Genomic DNA, 19,057 nt, shown 5'->3' with positions numbered 1-19,057 from the left:
ATTAAGAAGCCCAAAGAAACAGAAGACAAATTTTGCAAATTAAGCAGAACTGCTTCCCTAGCTACCAATAAATTAATGAACAATCTTATACGTACCGAAATATATATATATATATATATATATATATATATATATATATATATATATATATATAGGTTAATTAGTATTTGGTTTTTAATTTTTACAATTAGCTTTACAGGTTTTATCCAACTTCTAAATAGACTGTCATTTTTTCATTTATTTTTTGAAAAACTTCACTGAAGACCCCTGAACTTCTATCCGTTTTGAAATACCCTCTTAAACTTCGAAATCTCTCAATTTAGTTTTCTGAATTTTCAATTGCTCTCAATTTGGACCCCTTCGTCGGATTTAAAACGTTAAAAGTAAGACAATGACGTTTATATCCCTGACTTTTAAAAAAAATTTCACATTTACCCTTACTTCCAAATTAAAAATAATAATAATAATAAAAAAGAAATAAAAATAAAAATTCTGGCCAGTGACTCGCGTGGGTCTCTGGCCCCAGCACTGGGTCACTGACTCACTGGCCAGAGACCCAGCGCGGGCCTCAGCGCGCCAGAGACCCAGCGTGGGTCTCAGGCCAGAGACCCACGCTGGGTCTCTGAGACTCGCGTGGGTCTGCTGGAGACCCACCGTGGGTCATGGCAGACTCGCATGGTCTTTTTTTTTTTTTTTTTTTTTTGCATTATTTTTTTTTAAAAAAAAAAGGAAAATTAGGGGTATTTTAGTCTTTTTAAGGCTTAACGTTAAACGTTAACAGTTAAATCTGACAGATGGGTCCAAATTAAGAGCAATTAAAAGTTCAGGAAACTAAATTGAGACATTTTGAAGTTTAAGAAGAGTTTCAAAACAAATGGAAGTTCAGGGACCATCAGTGAATTAGTTTTCCCTTTATTTTTCAATACAAATCTTGTACAATTTCAATTATCCTCCTAATAAAAAATATACACAAAATTTTTTTTATTTTCCAAAAAAATAGAAGTGCCAAAACAGATCATGTACATGAAAAAATAATGTAAAAATAAACATGGGTGGTAAGGAAGTAGACGGGTGGGGCACGCCACACGCAGCACACGCTAGTACTAGTTAAAATGGATGTGACGGATAAAGGGAAGTAGGAAGATGGTTACTTTAATTTGTATGATTTAACTAAAAACTAACTTGACCGAAGACGAAGCTGACAAAAAAGTCTAGACAAAAAGATAGCAGAGTTTCAACTTTCAGACATATAGGATATTCGAGGATGAAAAACGAAAAACATGTGTCTTAGAGGATTAAAAACGTTTCCAAAAGCATCTTTCGAATCCTATAAATAGGTTGCCAACAAGCTACTCGTACCATCAAAATTACAAACCAAAACATCTCTCCTCTTGTGATTACTCATTAATTCTCCATGGCACTGTCTACTAAAGCTTTCTTTGCTTCCTCCATTCCTCCAATTGCTCCAAAAAGAATTCCACAAACTCCCAATTCAAACCCCTTCAGCCTCACCTCTTTGCCTAGTGCTCACAAAGATTGGAGCATTGCCCATCAAGATAACGCTATTTTGTGGTCTACTCCCTTAGAACGTCAACGTGGTAGGGTAAGTAATTTTGTGCTTCTTAATTAATTACGTACCTCGCTAAAACTTGAAGTGCTCAATTCCAATTTCCAAACCTCACTCTCTTAATTGGTGATCTCATCTGCAGGACGGTTTTAGCCTCCAACATGAACAGAAAATGGAAGAATGCGGGCATGTACTAAGGAAAGTACGAAAAGATGATCCATTTGAAAGTTTAAACATGATTAATGCTGTTCAACGCCTGGGAATTGATTACTACTTCCAACAAGAGATTGAAGCAATTTTACATAGCCAATATCTAAAATACATCGCTCATGGTGACTGCGGCCATGAGCTTCATGAGGTTGCTTTACGCTTTCGACTCTTGAGACAACAAGGCTACCATGTGCCTGCTGGTCGGTATTAATTAATAACCTTTCTTTGCCTCTAAAACCTTATTCTATACTAGAATTGATTATATCTATATGTTAATTAACTCCATTAATTATATATGGTTTGGAACAGATATATTTAACAACTTTAAGGACAAAGAGGGAAAGTTTAACAAAGAACTGGCTGAAGACATTGACGGATTGATGGCTTTGTATGAAGCTTCACAGCTAGGTATAGAAGGTGAAGACATACTTGAAGAAGCTGGAAACTTTAGCGAGCGGCTCCTGAATGCACGGGTGAGACAACTTGATGATAACCAAGTCAGAGTTGTTGGGAGTACTTTGAGGCATCCTTATCACAAAAGCTTGGCGAGGTTCATGGTTAAAAACTTTATTGGAAATTTCCAAGACAGAAATGGATGGTTAAACGATTTACAGCAGCTAGCAAAAATGGATTTCAATATGGTCCAATCCATGCACCAAAAGGAAATTGTTCAAATTTCCAAGTAAGTTTAATTAATTATTAATGATCACTTGTTTTAATTACTTAACTATATTTCATTGCCAAGATAATTTGTTCTCACCTCTAACGTCAATTTTTGTCGTCATATATAGATGGTGGACAGATGTTGGTTTGTCTGAGGAGCTAAAGTTTGCCAGAGACCAACCACTCAAATGGTACACTGTTTCCATGGCCTGTCTTACAGATCCAGACATGTCAGACGAAAGGGTTGAGCTAACAAAACCCATTTCTCTTATTTACATAATAGACGACATTTTCGATGTTTATGGATCGCTTGAGGAACTCACTCTCTTCACAGAAGCTGTCAACAAGTAAGCATATATATATATATATATATATATATATATATATATATCTATCACTGGAGTTAATTTTCTCTTCTCTTCCCCTATCAACTACTGATTAATAAGCTGCACACAGATGGGATTTTGCTGCTCTTGAGCAACTCCCCGAGTACATGAAGATATGCTTCAAGGCTCTTTACGACATCACCAACGAAATTAGCTACAAGATATATCGGAAGCATGGATGGAACCCCATAGACTCTCTAAGAAAAACGGTATATATAATATTTCTTGCTTATATATATATATATATATTTCATCCAAATTAATTTCCAACATCAAATTAATCTAGCTACTTTGTTTGTTGCAGTGGGCGATTTTGTTCAATGTCTTTCTAGTGGAGGCAAAATGGTTTGCTACAGGGCGGTCGCCGAAGTCGGAAGAGTATTTGACGAACGCAGTTGTTAGTTCAGGGGTTCATGTGGTTCTAGTTCACATTTTCTTCCTTTTGGGTCACCGTTTAAATAAGGAAACTGTACAACTTGTTGATAACATTCCGGGGATTATATCTTTCCCGGGCACGATTCTTCGGCTTTGGGATGACTTGGGAAGTGCCATGGTAAGTATAGGAAACATAAAGTTCGATCACATCCTGTTGATTAACTAAACCCTCAAACAAAACAGTTTTGGATTATTCAAAGACCAATTCAGAAGTCAACCTAGTTAATCTATCTAGTTCTTGCACATGTTTCTCATTGAATAATTTAATTAACATTTTAAACGTGTAATTGAAGGATGAGAGTCAAGACGGTCATGACGGATCATATATAGACTACTACATGCAAGAAAACGAAGGCTGCTCTATTAAAGAGTCACGAGAGAAAGTTGTGGGTATGATTTCAGACGCGTGGAAGCAGCTAAACAAAGAGTGCCTCTCTCCAAATCCATATCCAACAACATTCACTAAGGCTTCTCTTAATCTTGCAAGATTGGTTCCATTGTTGTATAGTTATGACAACAACCATTGCCTTCCAAGCCTCGAGGAGCACATGAAATCCATGCTTTATGAAAGTTTCACTATGTAATTAGCTAATTAATATCATGTAAAATTACTCAATAATCTTTGTGTTCAGAAGAAGCCTATATATATCTTCTCAATTGCAATCAACATTCTTAGTCGTGAATTTAAGATAACTAAAATAAATAACAAGAATTCATAGGTTTGTGAATCACATGTTGTAATTTTAAGGGAAATTACAGTTTACTCCCCCAAAGTTGACAGCGTTTTTCAATTCGAACATCAAAGTTTTAATTTTTGCAGTTCAACCCCCCAAAATTTCAAATTTTTACAATTTGACCAATTATATCCAAAACTTCCCATATTGCCCCTAATTTTTATTTTTTTATTTTTTATAAAAAAAAATCCGGGGTGGCTCTTTGCCCATCTGGCCATTTTTGCACCCACAATTTTTTTTTTTCATAAAAATAAAAAAATTTAAAAAAAAATCATGGGCAATATGGAAATTTTGGAATAATATTGGTCGAATTGAAAAAAATTGAAACTTTGTGGGGGTGGATTCTAAAAATTGAAACTTTGATATTCGAATTGAAAAACGCTGTCAACTTTGAAGGGGTAAACTATAATTTTCTCTAATTTTAATTAATGATTCAAATTGTAAAGATTTTGAAATTATTTAATACGTATTATACGTAGTTGAAATTTTAAGATCTAATTAATTGGAAATTAAAATCAAGCGTTAAGATTAATTATACAAAATTTATTCCCTAAGTTAGTTATAACGTATACATGTTTGACGAGGTGGCGTTTGTCATCAACGTTTTCCTCAGACGTACGTGGGACAGGGGCCAGGGCCTAATTGACGACCTCTAACCTGACTGAAGCCGACTTTCACGTGATCAATCGGGACCATCCGTACGTGTAACCGTGTTTTGCGTTAAAAGTTTGTGCATAACTGTAGACAAAGCTAAAGATGCCCATTGGTTCCTACATGAAAGTACGAACAAACCTTAACCACATCTTCCTTCACTATCATATCTGCCCCAACAGGAATAGAGATACTCTGCTGCTTCATGTGTCAGAAATTTGGTTTTGTATTTTTTTAAATTGAAAAAAAAATATATTAAAAGAAATTTTAAATTCAAAGTATTAGCATTAAATTTATAAATTTTTTTTTTTAAGTGATACCATTCCTAAATGATTAATCTTTCACCTCTAAATTTTAGTTTTAAATTCAAAAATAAGTTTTGAGGCATTAAAAACTAAATATTAACTCATAAAAACTTAACCAAAAAAAATAATAATAACAAATTTTTTTTTTATTATTATTATTTTAATATTTGTCCTACGCCCCACTAGATTCATTGGATTTCTTCTTTCTATTTTACCAATTTTAGAAATCATTTTTTTTTTAAAACGAGTTTTAAAAAGTTGGAGCATGGAATGAAAGAGGAGCCATTATATGGCAATGTTTGCACATATTTATGAATTTTCATAGATTTATCTTTTGTGATATATATATATATCATGATCTTCAGAAATGCTACACATTTTAAATTTTTTTCTTAAAAGTTAGTTTTTAAATGATGTGTTATCATTCCATAAGTTTGTGACATACTTCCCAAAATAATAAATCTCATGAGATTATGACACATCATTTGAAAATTAATTTTTTAGAAGAAAATTTAAGATGTGTAACTCTCCTCCATGATCATTTTATTTCGAATTGTTAGGAAGACTGATGAGCCATAATATAGTATACCGAGACTCCATACAACCCAAAGCTTAATCCTATAAGTTTGGACTCAATAATATTATATTAACCCCTCACACTTCTTGCATACTTTCAATATGAGATTGTATCCCTTTAAATTACACATATAATACCTAACAATATTTAATGATAGATCTACGAGGACTCAACAAACACTCTATTATAGAAGAGAGAGAAACTAAAAGACAGAGCTATCTTTACACTAGTTGATTAAAGGACTAGCCTACAAGTCTAAGGCTAGCTTGTAGCATTTTAACTTTTTTAGTTTTTTAACTATAAGGGTTAGGTTCTCGATCTTGGTTTAGCAGGTATGATGGTTTCATCATACTTCTTGTAAGCTTTATCTATATAATTATTGTTTAGCAGGTATTATGGCTCCATCATGCTTCTTGTAGGCTTTATTATTGCTAGCGGACAAATCTTTTGTTTGCTTTTTGGCAATAAAATGCAAGCAGCCAAATTTTCTTTTATTTTTGGCAAACTTACTTTTTACATTGGTTTACCAAGCTTTTTGCACGATCTTCATCCTTTCATCATGTGATAAGGTTATTGTACTTTTCTTCCTCTAGTGAAAGTGAAGAGATAGGGCTCTATTGTTATCGAGCACACATAAGTGTTCTATGTCATCTGTTAGTAATTCCCATAAATCAAGATTTTTTCTTATTACCATATTTTCAAGCAATTTTTCAGTTTGCTCGATGTAATATGAACTTCGGGTGCAATTAAGTGAGACTTCAATAACATATAATCTTTTATCATTAGTTATCTTGAATCTATTGATGGGAGTTCTCTAACTTCCTTTGCTTTGCCAAAGAGAAAAAGTTTTGAGCCCAATAATTCACTTCTTCAACATAAGCAAAGTTTAGAGAATTAATCATTCTTTCTTCAACAAATTTTTCTTCATCTTTGGCTTTTAAGTACCATATCTGATTAGGCTAGAAAAATTTTCTTTTATTCTCCAATCAAGTGAACTTGCCATTTAGAAGGTAAAGTATTTTTCCCATTTTACATTCCTCGCTAAATAAGAAAGTAAAGTTCTTATCATAGAAGGAAACTGCCACCATTGATATACTGTCAATGCTTGGAAAATTACTTGACTAGCAATTTTCCATTCAATATCTTCAATAAAGCACTCTTCATTATTGATGAGAGTTGTCAACTTGGGAATTCCTTCATGAAGATTAATGTTTGAATGGCTGCGAATTAAGATCTGTTTAATCTTAACTCCATTATCTTTTATTTTTTCTTGAAAAATCTGAAAAGCATTATGTGGAAGCAATTTTTTTGCTTTTTTCAAATAAAAAGATTCTTTTCATTTTTTGAAGTTCATCATCTAAAAGCTTACTTTCTAATAGATCAATCATACAATGAAAATAATTTAAGGGTAAAGTCCACTTAATCCCCTCAAACTACCACTCCAATGACAATCTACCATTCAAACTATCAATTACGACAATTTATCCCTCAAACTACTAAAACAATGACAATGTACCCCCTAATGCTAGCAAAATAACGAAATCACCCCTATAAAATTTTCAATAAGACAAAAATACCCTTAAAATTTTGAAAATAAATAAATAAATTTTAGCATTTTTGTTTTTATTTTAGTAAGGGTAATTTTGTCATTTTGTTAAAATTGAGGGTACATTGTCATTGTTTTGGTAGTTTGGGAGATAAATTGTCGCAATTGATAGTTTAGAGGATAGATTGTCATTGTGATGGTAGTTTGAAGGAGTTAAGTGGACTTTACCCATAATTTAATTTAGGAAAATTTCATTTTTCATCCCATCTTATCTGTTTGAGGAGATTGATGGAATGATAAATTTCTCCACTTTTGCTGTTTGGCAGCTATTTTTTCTGCCAAACAACTCATATGTTCGGCAAAAAACAAAAAAACAAACTCATATTATGTTTGAACTTCCCTTTTTGGTTTAAAATTTGGGATTTCCAAACACCATTTTGTTGTACATATCTTTGAGAATTCTAGAATTGTCAAAAATTTTAATCTCTGAATAGTCTTGTTTAGACGGTTCAAGAGTAGGATCACCATGGTTAGGTTTTCCTTGGGAGGATTTTGGCAATTCCATAGAGTTAAAGAAAACTTGTCTAGCTTCCTCCCATGTATTATATGCCTTGTAACAATCACCTTTTAAAGCCACTAATTTGAGAATTGCATTGTCTTTATGATGTAAAGATTCCTAGTGAAAAACCTTTAAATACAATGTACACCTATTTAGGTGCTCGTTTGAAGCTTTTGGAGCATTTTTAGCTACCGTCATCCATTCTCCTAGTTTAGGAGAATTCATGGAAATCTGCATAAAGATCAAAATCTCTTAGCTGCTTGTTTAGCAGTTCTTCTCAATGATTTTTGCTCTTCGATAATATTTCTTTTATTGGTAAAAAAATAAAAATTATGTGCTTTATTATCTGTTATGATAATAAAGCTTTCAGGGGCTACGTACATAACTATGAAAACTTTTTATTGCTATCTTAATAGAAAAAAGTTGTTTTTCAAATATGATGTAATTATGTTCATTTGATTTAATTTTCAAAAATTATAACCACAAATTAATTTGTCATTTTGAAGCTTTTTAGGAATATACTCTTAAATGATTCTCTCAAAAAAGAGTTCCTACCCAAAAGACTCCCCCTTCTTTGGACGGAGAAGGGAGTTGGACTTCCAATTAAAACTTCTGACGAATTCAATTAGAGCTCTCGATAAATATTCTAACAAAGCTTAATAACAAAAACACACTTTCGTATAAAAGTTCTCAATAACTATCAAACCCAATAAATCAGAAGCAGAGCATAATTTGGGTCCACTATATGTTGGAAGTCCCACATTGCCTGGGTATTAAGGAGATTGGCCATTTATAAGGTGAGGGGAAACCTCAACTCTTGAGCTAGCTTTTGGGTTGAGTTAGGCCCAAGACCCATTTCTAACATGGTATCAGAGCCTAACCCAATTAATTGGCTGTGGCCCACCGTCACCCATTGTCGCACGTGTTGGCTTGGATGTCCTCCCGCCACACGTGAGGGGGCGTGTTGGAAGTCCCACATTGCCTGGGTATTAAGGAGATTGGCCATTTATAAGGTGAGGGGAAACCTCAACTCTTGAGCTAGCTTTTGGGTTGAGTTAGGCCCAAGACCCATTTCTAACACTATACTTACAAACTCCTGACTCCAAGTCTCATTTTCCAACGGTTCAAACAACTACATAAATGCTGAAACCTCAAAATTCTAACAAGGCTCTGAGAATTCACTACGAAGACCAGCTGAGCATCTCAACTCGAGTGACCATCTACTAATTCTGACAAAAAACAAAAAGCCAAGAATGAGCTAATGTAACAATATGAGCCGAACAAATTTCCACAAAAGAATTTTTTTTTTACAAAGAATTTATCCAAGGTCACATGACGGGGTGGTAATGACGGTTATGCCGCTAAGACATCAATTATGCTACGAAGATACATCAATTAGCCACAAAGACATCAAATATATATGTCACAAAGATGTCAAATATCATGAAGGCATCAATTATGCCAGGATGACATCAACTATCATAGGATTCCTCCAGGTAGTAATTTTGGTGTGGTGCATTTGATACCAAATTTAAGTATTAGTGTGTTATATAATAAGCTTCTTGTGTTATTATTTTTTTTGCCATATGTCAATACCACCATGACGACCTAGTAGTGGGGTAGATGAATTGGTCGACTTCTTGGACCTCCTTTCTTCTGTGTAGGCTTATTGAATCTCGGTCAGATGTTGCAATGAATCCATTCCTGCAGCCTCATAAATTTCTTTTATTTGCCACATTATGAAAACTCATATCGCTATCAAGAAGAAAACGGATGTGCTAACGTGCAACAGCTTTCTAAGGGAGAAATACTACTCGGTGAAATAGGTCTTTTTAGAATCAATTTCAAACCATCTGCTAGAGGTTGTAACAATCCGAACAATCCCATTACATCAGGACCTTTTCTTTTCCTCAATCACACAGTTGCTGCATGTAGGACATTACTTACTATTCATCAATCCCAACTATCTTGACTATCATTTTTCTCTCTCTTTTTGATTTCAAAATGCTGCACGTCTGGACAGTTTGACTGATTATTCTGGCTCCAAAACCCTTGAGAGGTCGTTTCTTTTAGAAGTCAATGGGAATGTTTTGCAAAGGCTGCAGCACACGCTACTGAGGCTTGCTGTTGGTATCCACAAAGATAAGACTGACTCTGTTCTTAAGATATACCATTCGATGTTTTACCGTTGGTTCATTCATGCCACCCCTATCCTTTTTAGTGCACGAACTCCACAGCCCAAGTACTATTGCGTAGTTTCAGTTTTCCTCAACCTTTCGAAATTCGAATTCTGATGCTCATCTTTTCTGACTACATACTCGTGTCGTATCCTTTCTTACTTTCAGGGTTTTTTTTTTCTGCCTCTCTCTCCTAATATGTTCAGATTTAACTACATTTAAGATAGAGCATTCAGCTTCACTTGATAAACCTTTGTAGCAGAAAAGATAGTGCTTTGATCTCTACACAATAGAAACATAGAAAGAAAATTCTTTCTTCCAATTACATCTCATAAACACTAATACCCACAATCTAAAACTAATTCCCCTCTTAAGCAAACCCAATGAAAACAAGAACACCCACAAACCAAAAACCAAAAACACAAAATCCACATAAAAATCCAATCTTTTTTTTTTTGGATGAATGAGTAAGTTTCATTACCAAAACAAAACAGCACTATACACATAAAAATCCAATCTTTAAAGCAAAAGAAAAGAATACCGGAAAACAAAAGTCATGTTCAACACAACAAATCTATGCTCACAAAGAACATTACAGAAAATAGGGGAATTAGAAGCTTTTACCTTGAATTACGTTGGGTATGACTAGATTTGTGGGAGAAAAGTTTGATGGGAATGTCGCCAGAGGAAAGTAACTTGTTGCGTGATAGCTGCTGTTTATAACTTGAGTGAGAGCCTAAACGTAGGAAAAAGAGTAAAAGGAGTGAGCTTCAGTTAAAAGGCAGGGGAAGGCTTACATAATGTCATTTGAGACAGTAAGACTCTATAATTTTATATGAAGAAACTTTATGTCTCGGGTTGTGGCCATGAAGACTTATGACATCTTGATCATAAAAATAGACATAACATTATCACACGGTCACAACCAATAAGGCTAAGATAATACTATCACATGGTAAGCACTAAATTGAAGCTGATATTAATATCTTGTAATCCCACCTCAGCAATGTCATTGCCATCGGCTAAGATAAGACATTTGCAAAATTTCATAAGAAATAAATAGAAGAGTGAAAATGCAAGAGCAAAAGAGCAACTTAATTACTTGTCCAGAGGTAATTTTAGCCTGTACTGGAAATGCTTTCTCGAATTTCCCAGTTCTACAAGCTCCTTAGCTTCCTCAATCTTTGCCTTCTTGACCAACACATCCACTGCACGCTGTATTACCGCTGTGTCAATAATAAACTGGTGATTGATAACCTCCACACATAGCTCAATTGCCATATCGAAATCACCCTCTTCGCACAGACGTGGAATAAGGGCCACATAAGTGACCCAATCAGGACTACATCCATTTTTTCTTAGCTCCCTATACCACCATTTCGCTTCCTCCAACTTTCCATCATTACAAAACCCTTTAATCAAAGCATTATAACTCATCACATCTGGGTTAATTGCTTTGCTCTGCATTTCATCAATCAAGTTAACTGCTTCTGATATTCTGCTGTCATGAACCATACCGCGCAACCTTGAATTATAACTTCTAATATCAGGAATAACAGTCTTGCTCTCCATCATACACCATATCTTCTCTCCGTCCGAAAACCGACCATTGTTATAAAACCCATTGAGAAGCGTATTAAATGTTACCGAATCAGGCTCCAACCCATTCTTCTCCAACTCATCAAGCATCAAAAGCCCAGTATCCAACGAACCCATCTCACAAAATGCATTGATAACAGTATTATAAGAGACCAAATCAACTTCTATCGACACCTTTTGCGGTAGTCCCCGGAAAAGCTCCTCAACTTTATCGAATTTCTTGGCGTTCACACAAGCAGCCAAAAGGGCGTTGAATGACTTCGATGTACGCGGACAATTCAGCTCAGGCATTTCTTCGAACACCTTGTGAGCATGGTCAAACATACCCGCTTTACCATACAAGGCGATAAGACGGATTGCAAATCCCTCGGAGGAGATGTCCGGGTACTTCTTCTGGGCTTCGAGGATTTCTTCTATCATAGAGAATTGCTTGGCAGAAGCGAGGCGGCGAACCGTGGACTCGTAGATGCCGTGCGAGGCGCGGAAGCGGTGGGACGCGGAGGATTTCTTGAACTTCTCGACCACTTTTTCGAGTCTGCCTTCTTTGGAGCGAGCGCTTCGGGCCGAGGCTTTGACGGTGTTGGTTTGGGTTGTTGCACGGACAGAAGTACTGTTGAAGATGCCATGGAGACGACGGTGGAGAGAAGACATGGTTGTAGAGAAGGGTTTTACGACTAGGGTTTTAACATTCCAAACTTGAATGGAACGGTTGGCTTTAAGACAGGAAATGGAATACATTTGGGGATGGGGCAGGTTGAGTCCCCTATTGGGCGAGGTCATGCACAGTATTGTTGCCACTTCTATTTCGATGGTGCTTGCAACCTGGCTTGTTTGGGAAAGCTACCCAACTCAATTTTTTCAGTTTTTTTTTTTTTTTTTTTTTTTTTTTTTTTTTTAATGTATGTTTGGTAAAACACTTACTTTTTCCAACTCAACTCAAATTTTTTCAACCCAACTAAAAAATATCATTAATAAAAATTTTAAAATTTATATACTTTTAGAGTTGGTGACTGAACTACCTTAGGAGTATATGGGTGGCTGATGAACAAAGTTTTTCTCCAAATTGGGTTGGAGGAATTTCCTTCAACCTAATATATAAAAATGACATATGTTCCTTAATATGTGAAATGCATATATTTTTTTTAATAGCGTGATAAAGTTTGAATAAATTTTATTAAAAATTCATATACATCTCACATGTTATTAAAAAAAAAAGGACACGTATCACTTTTATATACTAGGTTGAAGAAAATTTCTCCAATCCAGTTTAAAGGAAAACTTTATCTGATGGCCAATCCACTCCCGAGCAATTTTCACAAGTGGTCGAGCCACACCCAAATAGTTGCGGCTGATCCAACCCAAATATAAATTGTAATTTTTTTTTCATTTTAGATTATATTTTTTATAATTTTATTTCATATTATTCTTCGATAATATAAGAATACAAAAATCACACATCCAAACAGTATCCAAATACATTCGATAATAAATTTTCTTTATCTTTCTTTTTATCATTTAAATATTATTTATTTACATGTTCTTAATTATTTATTGTTTTAATTTATTATTTATTCTCTTCCAAACCACTCTCAAATCTCAATCCCAGCTCTTCCTTTGCATTGGTCAGATCCATGGAGCAATCCATATCCCAAATACTTGTAGAGCTCGAAGAGATCTGCCACTCCGCTGTACCGGCCGGCATGGAGTCTTTGCTGCATTTGACCTTTTGTGTTTTTATTTTTTATTTTATTATTATTAAATAGGGCAAGCAGGAAAGATTAATTATGATTATTCTACTTAAACTCAACTATCGTAACACTTATCGATTAGAAGCTGCAAAAGAGAGGCTTAGCTTGTAATACTTCAGTCCCATATTAAAAAGATAAAGAATAGCCCATATAAAATATGTGGTTTATAAAGATAATTATGAGTATTAAGTCACACATTACCTAATTACTAGATGCAATTGGGCTTTCTAAAAAATTTTAGGAAAGCTTCAAATTAACTAGTCATTTTAGACTGATAACGTAGATGTGATTAGCACTTTTTTCTATGTCGTTACATAGACGATGTGAATCATAAGCACTCTTTCAAGTCCGAGTCCCTGCCTAGCCACACTAGAGCATCAAAGGGTACTAAGGTGACTTACATTAATTTTCGTTACGAAATCCCATACCATAATGTGCACCTAACCACTTAGAGGGTTTGTTTGGGCAATTGAACCACCATCCTTATTTTTTTTTCTTTTTCTTTTTTATTTTTTTTATTTTTATTTTTTTAATTTTCCCAATATATATAGGAAAGGAAAGGTTCTCTAGGCTGCTAATGCTTAAGTATTCGGATGAAAACACTCTTTCTAATTAAAGAGTTTTGTATCAATGTCGAAGAGGATAAAAAATTGGATGAAGAATTCATCCCATCTCCAAGTAAGTCTGGTAAATTCTATGCATTTATTTAGTAATGGAATTGAGACTCATTGGCGGAGCCACAACACTCTTTGGGGGTGCGTTGGATTTTTAAAAAATAAAAAAAATTTCCACCCCAAAATAAAAAAATAATAAAATCTTTTCATCTACCCATTACCTAAGACACTGCACCTCCAATATTACTAGTATTGACATTACTTCTCAACACAGTTTCTACCTTGTTGTCTTCAATAAGGTTGTCAAGCAATCTTTTATCCCATATCGTGTCTAAGCGCCACCATCATTGTAACGCCCCAAGTTCTAGAGGTAGAGCGATTGGGAGCAATTGTAACATATTCATATTTAAACAAAATAAAAATCATTCTCCTAATATAAGATCATAACGTCACCAGAGTACTACAATTTTTCATTTATAGAATCACAAACACATAATGTGCTAGTATTCAATAATCTCATAAGCAATAAAATTACACCGTCTATGCTTAGCCCAAGCCGTCTATAGATTGAAGTCCCAGACACTTCTACTGCTACTACTCCTGCTAGACCATAAAGCAGCGATAGGATTTTTTTTTAATAACTAAGAGGCTCACTGGTACCCATGTCTTCAATATTACGATATATATATATATATATATATATATATATATATATATATAGAGAGAGAGAGAGAGCAATCTGAAAAAGATGTATAGAGAGAAGGGGTGAGTTCGACAACTCAGTAAGTAGCCACAAAACCAAGATACTATAAAACATGCTATACAGATTTCTATGTCAGAATCTCAGTTATGCACAATAACAATTTAGGCAGAATAACATAATTAACAAAATAAGCATGATAGTTGCAAAATGAGTAATTGACAATTAATACAAGAATCGCAAGTAAGTTATGAGATATGCAAACACTTCATTTTGCTTTTCTTTTAAAATTATTGTTTTACCCTTTGACCCGACGCCACAATTTTACCGTGAACAGCGCACGTTGGCGTGTCCCAAAGGACCTATATGCTCATCCTGTCGTCACAGGGGAGAGCTACCAGGTTGGGAACTTCCCTAGGTGAAGGCCACCTGGCCGGTAGCACACACCTTCTCGTAACCGTCATTCGGTGTGCTTGCCATGCTACCCTATATGGTACCGATCGTCACTATAATCGTGCCTCGGGTTAAACATTTTTAATCATGAATGCACATATAACATTTTATATGATCTGTAAACTCATCCGTGCCATGAACTTTGAGAACTCTTTTCATTCATAATTGCAGTCATGTATAAATCATGAAATATGGTAACTGTATCAAAATTCTTAAACAATGACATATGAATAAATAAAACTTGTCATTAAAATATGGAAGGAAGTGCAATTGAAAATCATGTAAGTGGATTCTTTATAAAATCCCCAACATTTTTCAAAAGATTTATAATAAAAATTTGTTGGGGTTTTTGGTGTTGTGTCCCCTTACCTGGCATTGCATGCCCTTATTTTGAATCTGCATCCAACTCACAATTCCTACAACGGAGGTAAAAATTAACTTAGTCATTAATTCGTTTTCAAGTCTCAATCATGCATCACTTTAGTTGCTAAGGATCTTAACTCTAATCTTTATCCTACCATCGTCTATCCTTAGCCAAAAACATTATAGTGACATCAACCCTACCATGCTTGATTTATATGCCTCACATAGAATTCTAATAACCAACTCCACTAAGGCCTTAATTTAACCAATTGCTTTACACTAAAATACCAAGGTTATAACATTCTTATTACTTTAAAATCATCCGACTACAATTAATAGCTTAAGAAGTCTATCTAGCCATAATACCGCTATCTTCCTAAGTCATTTAATTTAGCAACTTACTCCCAATATCAAAAGCTTAGAAACATTTACAACAATTTCTCTAATTATCATAAGACGTACTAGCATCTAAACCCAATAAGCATCAACTTAATATTAAGAATTTAGCTACATACTAAAAATACTATAAAAGATATGAAAATATTACCTTAGAGAATTCTCATATTTTTTTTTTTTTTTTTTTCCTTCTTCCTCCTCTTTCTTTCTCTTCTTCCTCTTTCTTTCTTCTCTCTTTCCTCTCTTTTCTTTTCTCTTTCTCCTCTCTTTCCTTTCTTTTCTTCCTCTTTCTTTCTTCTCTTCTTCCGGTTCTCTCCCTCATCTCACGCTCACTTGAGCTGTGAGCAATTGAGAGGGTTTGCTCTCCTTAAATACCCACCGTATGTGGGACATGTTCCCTTGAGAGCTTCCCACATGTTTGTCCCACATGCATCCAATTCCTTCTTAACCACAAGACAAGTGTCCACCAAGTGTCCACCAAGAAAGCCATAGAAGCACATGTTACTTTAAGTGTCAACCAAGGAAACGATACAGACATGCTGTATAACACCTGTAGCTATAGGTGTCAACAAAGTAACTAAAGTTGGTCTCCATGCAACTTATCATGTAAGGCATGTGTCATCTTGAGCTTTGATGACTTGTCAAACAAACTCCTCGAGCATTTACATTAAAACTGATCATAAAAAATCTACAATTAATCCTCAATAAACCTAAACCTTTTGACTAACATATACCAAAAAAATCGTGGCTTACAGACATCATTAACCCATCCAATTAATTTCCCAAATCGCAGGTATTTCAACTATTTTGCAGCTTGACCTATTAAACTTGGAAAAATCATAACTCTTTCAATTTAACTCCAAATGACACAAACTTTGGCTTGAAATTTTCCTCATTCAAAGATGCACAACATATCCAAAAATCATAGTAACCCATAACTGTTTGGTACCTCAAAAGTCCCACGAAATTCGGTGCCTCTGTTTGACTGAAATTCCTGTTTTGACACTAGCATCTTCTAAAAATCATAACTCCTTCTACAAGCATCCAAAAATCATGAAACCACTTTTAAAATCTTCATTTCCCATCATTCTATAAGAACTTAAAACAGTTTTATTTAAGGTCACTCATTGAAATTTCGGAGTCCAAAACAATGTGACTTTTCTTTCAATAACCCACTAAAATTATAACTAGCAATTTTCCATCATCTTTCACATTAAGTCTATTCACCTAACTCTTAATAAAATTGCAAATCCTTCTTATCCTTGATATTAAGATCACCTCTATTCTATGTATAAATTTCGGGGTATTACAATCATCATCACCAAGCAAAGTAACTCCTCCTCTCTAACTCCCAGTCGCTTTTGTGTTAGATTTTTGTTTTAGTTTCTTTCTTTTAATTAGTTTTAATTTTGAATTTTTCGATTTATTTTATCAGTTTCTTGAGCTTGTATGGTGCATTGGGCGTGGGGTGGGAACGATCCAACTTGATGATGCAGCTGCCAAATTAGGTCTTGATCTGATCTCTCTGATTATTAATTCTCACATATTTATCTTTTCTATTTGTAATTTTTTTTTTCATTTAATTATCTTCTGTTTGGTTGCCTAAAAAATTGAATAAAAGTTAGTAAACCTATATGTATGTATCTATGGAGTTTGGTTATCTAGAAATGGAAAAACCCATAGGGATCTAAATCGAAATGGATTTTTCAATTTAGATTTGATACTCAATAATTTGTACTTTCTAAGAGACCGTAAAGTGCATTTCTAGACACTTTTTTATTTTTTATTTTATGTATTTCTGTCTTTTTGATATAATGCTGACATGTTACATTTATAATAGATCAATTTGAGCACATATTTATGAACTTTTATAGATATTTTTTTTATGATGCATATATTGTGTGAATTACCAAATTTTTAGGGTGGAGAAAATTTTTTGGACGCCAAATTTTTTTTTTGTATTTCTGTCTTTTTGATATAGTGCTGACATGTTACATTTCTAATATATCAATTTGAGCACATATTTATGAACTTTTATATATATTTTTTGTGATGTATATATATATTGTGTGAATTACCAAATTTTTGGGATGGAGAAAATTTTTAGGATGCAAAAAAAATTTTAGTGGCACCCCCAATATAAAATGTCTGGCTCCACCACTAAATTGAGATTGTCTCCATACCAATAAAATATTTAAGAAATGAGGCTTTAAAGTATTTGTTGCTGGTGCTCTAAATTCTTGGACGTAAACGCTTTTTTTTTTTTTTTGAAGAGTTTTGTATCAACGTCGAAGAGGATAAAAAAATTGGAAGTAGAATTCATCCCATCTCCAAGTATTCTGGGAAATTCTATGTATTTATTTATTAATGGAAGTATGTGTTGTGCAAAAAACACACGATCACAATTACGGTTAAATAAGGCGAGAATAATCACACACAAGATAACACAAAGATTTAAATTGTTCTCTCAATGTGAGGTACGTCCACTAGCGGAGGCTATCATGCATGAAGAAATTCACTATGAAAGATGGAGTATAAAAATATAGTCTAGAGAGAAAATCATTTAGACCCAAAACCCTAATACACTCGAATCTCACAATCACACAATAAAAATTATTCCCCAAAGAAAATACAAAAGACAGGAATACAAACTCTTCTTCTTTTGCTAGGATACAATAGCGGTTGGTCTCGATTTATTTTTCTCTCCCACAGTAGCACCCTTTCTTTTTCTCTCTCATTTTGGCTCCTCCAAAATCAAGAAAAAAACAGTCTGCCCTGTTTGTCTTCTCTCCTTTATTTTCTCTCTTGTCTCTAACTCATGAAACCAAGAAGAAAATACAAGAGGTGCGGTGCACTAAGCAGCAGCCCACAAATTCAATTGTGCGGCTCTATTGGTGTTTTTGGGGGCAAAGTCGGTGCACTCCAATTCTCCTAATACAAGTCATTCTTGGATTCCATATAAGACAAAAACTATAAAGCCTTTTACAAGAAAGACTTGTACACCACGTGAGCCCCACACACTCCAACTTGGAGAAGGATTTGGAGAGCTAGTCTCCCACGGAAGTACCCATAAACCAATAAAGCAAGACACGTGCCCATGACTAAATTGAGGGTTGAAAAGTCACATAGTCAATAGTTGGCATTCATATACGGACAGAAGTGAGAATTGTGTACGGTCTTTTTTTTTTTTTTTTTTTTTATTTGAATGTTTGTAGGTGTTCTCCGACCAAATCAGCAACTTCAGCTTCCATATAAGGCAAAAACTATAAAGCCTTTTACAAGAAAGACTTGTACACCACGTGAGTCCCACACGCTCCAACTTGGAGAAGGATTTGGAGAGCTAGTGTCCCACGGCAGTACCCATAAACCAATAA

General features: G+C 34.5%; 2 protein-coding genes across 3 annotated transcripts; one reads left to right on the top strand and one right to left on the bottom strand.

Annotated features, from left to right (window-relative positions):
- Positions 1-1,384: 1,384 nt before the first annotated feature.
- Positions 1,385-3,901, top strand: LOC132171923 ((3S,6E)-nerolidol synthase 1-like). The gene is made up of 7 exons (XM_059583338.2): positions 1,385-1,603; positions 1,710-1,977; positions 2,087-2,459; positions 2,569-2,787; positions 2,897-3,035; positions 3,131-3,379; positions 3,555-3,901. The coding sequence occupies exons 1-7, from the start codon at positions 1,415-1,417 to the stop codon at positions 3,843-3,845; spliced, it is 1,728 nt and encodes a 575-aa protein (XP_059439321.2). The 5' UTR covers positions 1,385-1,414; the 3' UTR covers positions 3,846-3,901.
- Positions 3,902-8,717: 4,816 nt separating this feature from the next.
- On the bottom strand, positions 8,718-12,226 carry LOC132171009 (uncharacterized). 2 transcript variants are annotated; one of them, XR_015911328.1, is made up of 3 exons: positions 10,913-12,223; positions 10,435-10,546; positions 8,718-8,862 (listed from the first exon to the last, which is right to left on the bottom strand). XR_015911328.1 is itself a non-coding variant. In XM_059583007.2 (1 exon), exon 1 carries the CDS (start codon positions 12,187-12,189, stop codon positions 10,909-10,911), a length of 1,281 nt encoding a protein of 426 aa, XP_059438990.2. In that variant the 5' UTR covers positions 12,190-12,226. The 2 variants fall into 2 exon arrangements, 1 of the variants encoding a protein (XP_059438990.2); XM_059583007.2 differs by lacking the exons at positions 8,718-8,862; positions 10,435-10,546 and having other exon boundaries at positions 10,909-12,226.
- Between the last annotated feature and the right edge of the window lie 6,831 nt (positions 12,227-19,057).

Source organism: Corylus avellana, chromosome 1 (genome assembly GCF_965113065.1).
Source record: "Corylus avellana chromosome 1, dhCorAvel1.hap1.2, whole genome shotgun sequence".
NCBI lineage: Eukaryota > Viridiplantae > Streptophyta > Magnoliopsida > Fagales > Betulaceae > Corylus > Corylus avellana.
Note: the sequence above shows the minus strand (reverse complement) of the source record. Positions and strands in the feature narration are given on the sequence as shown.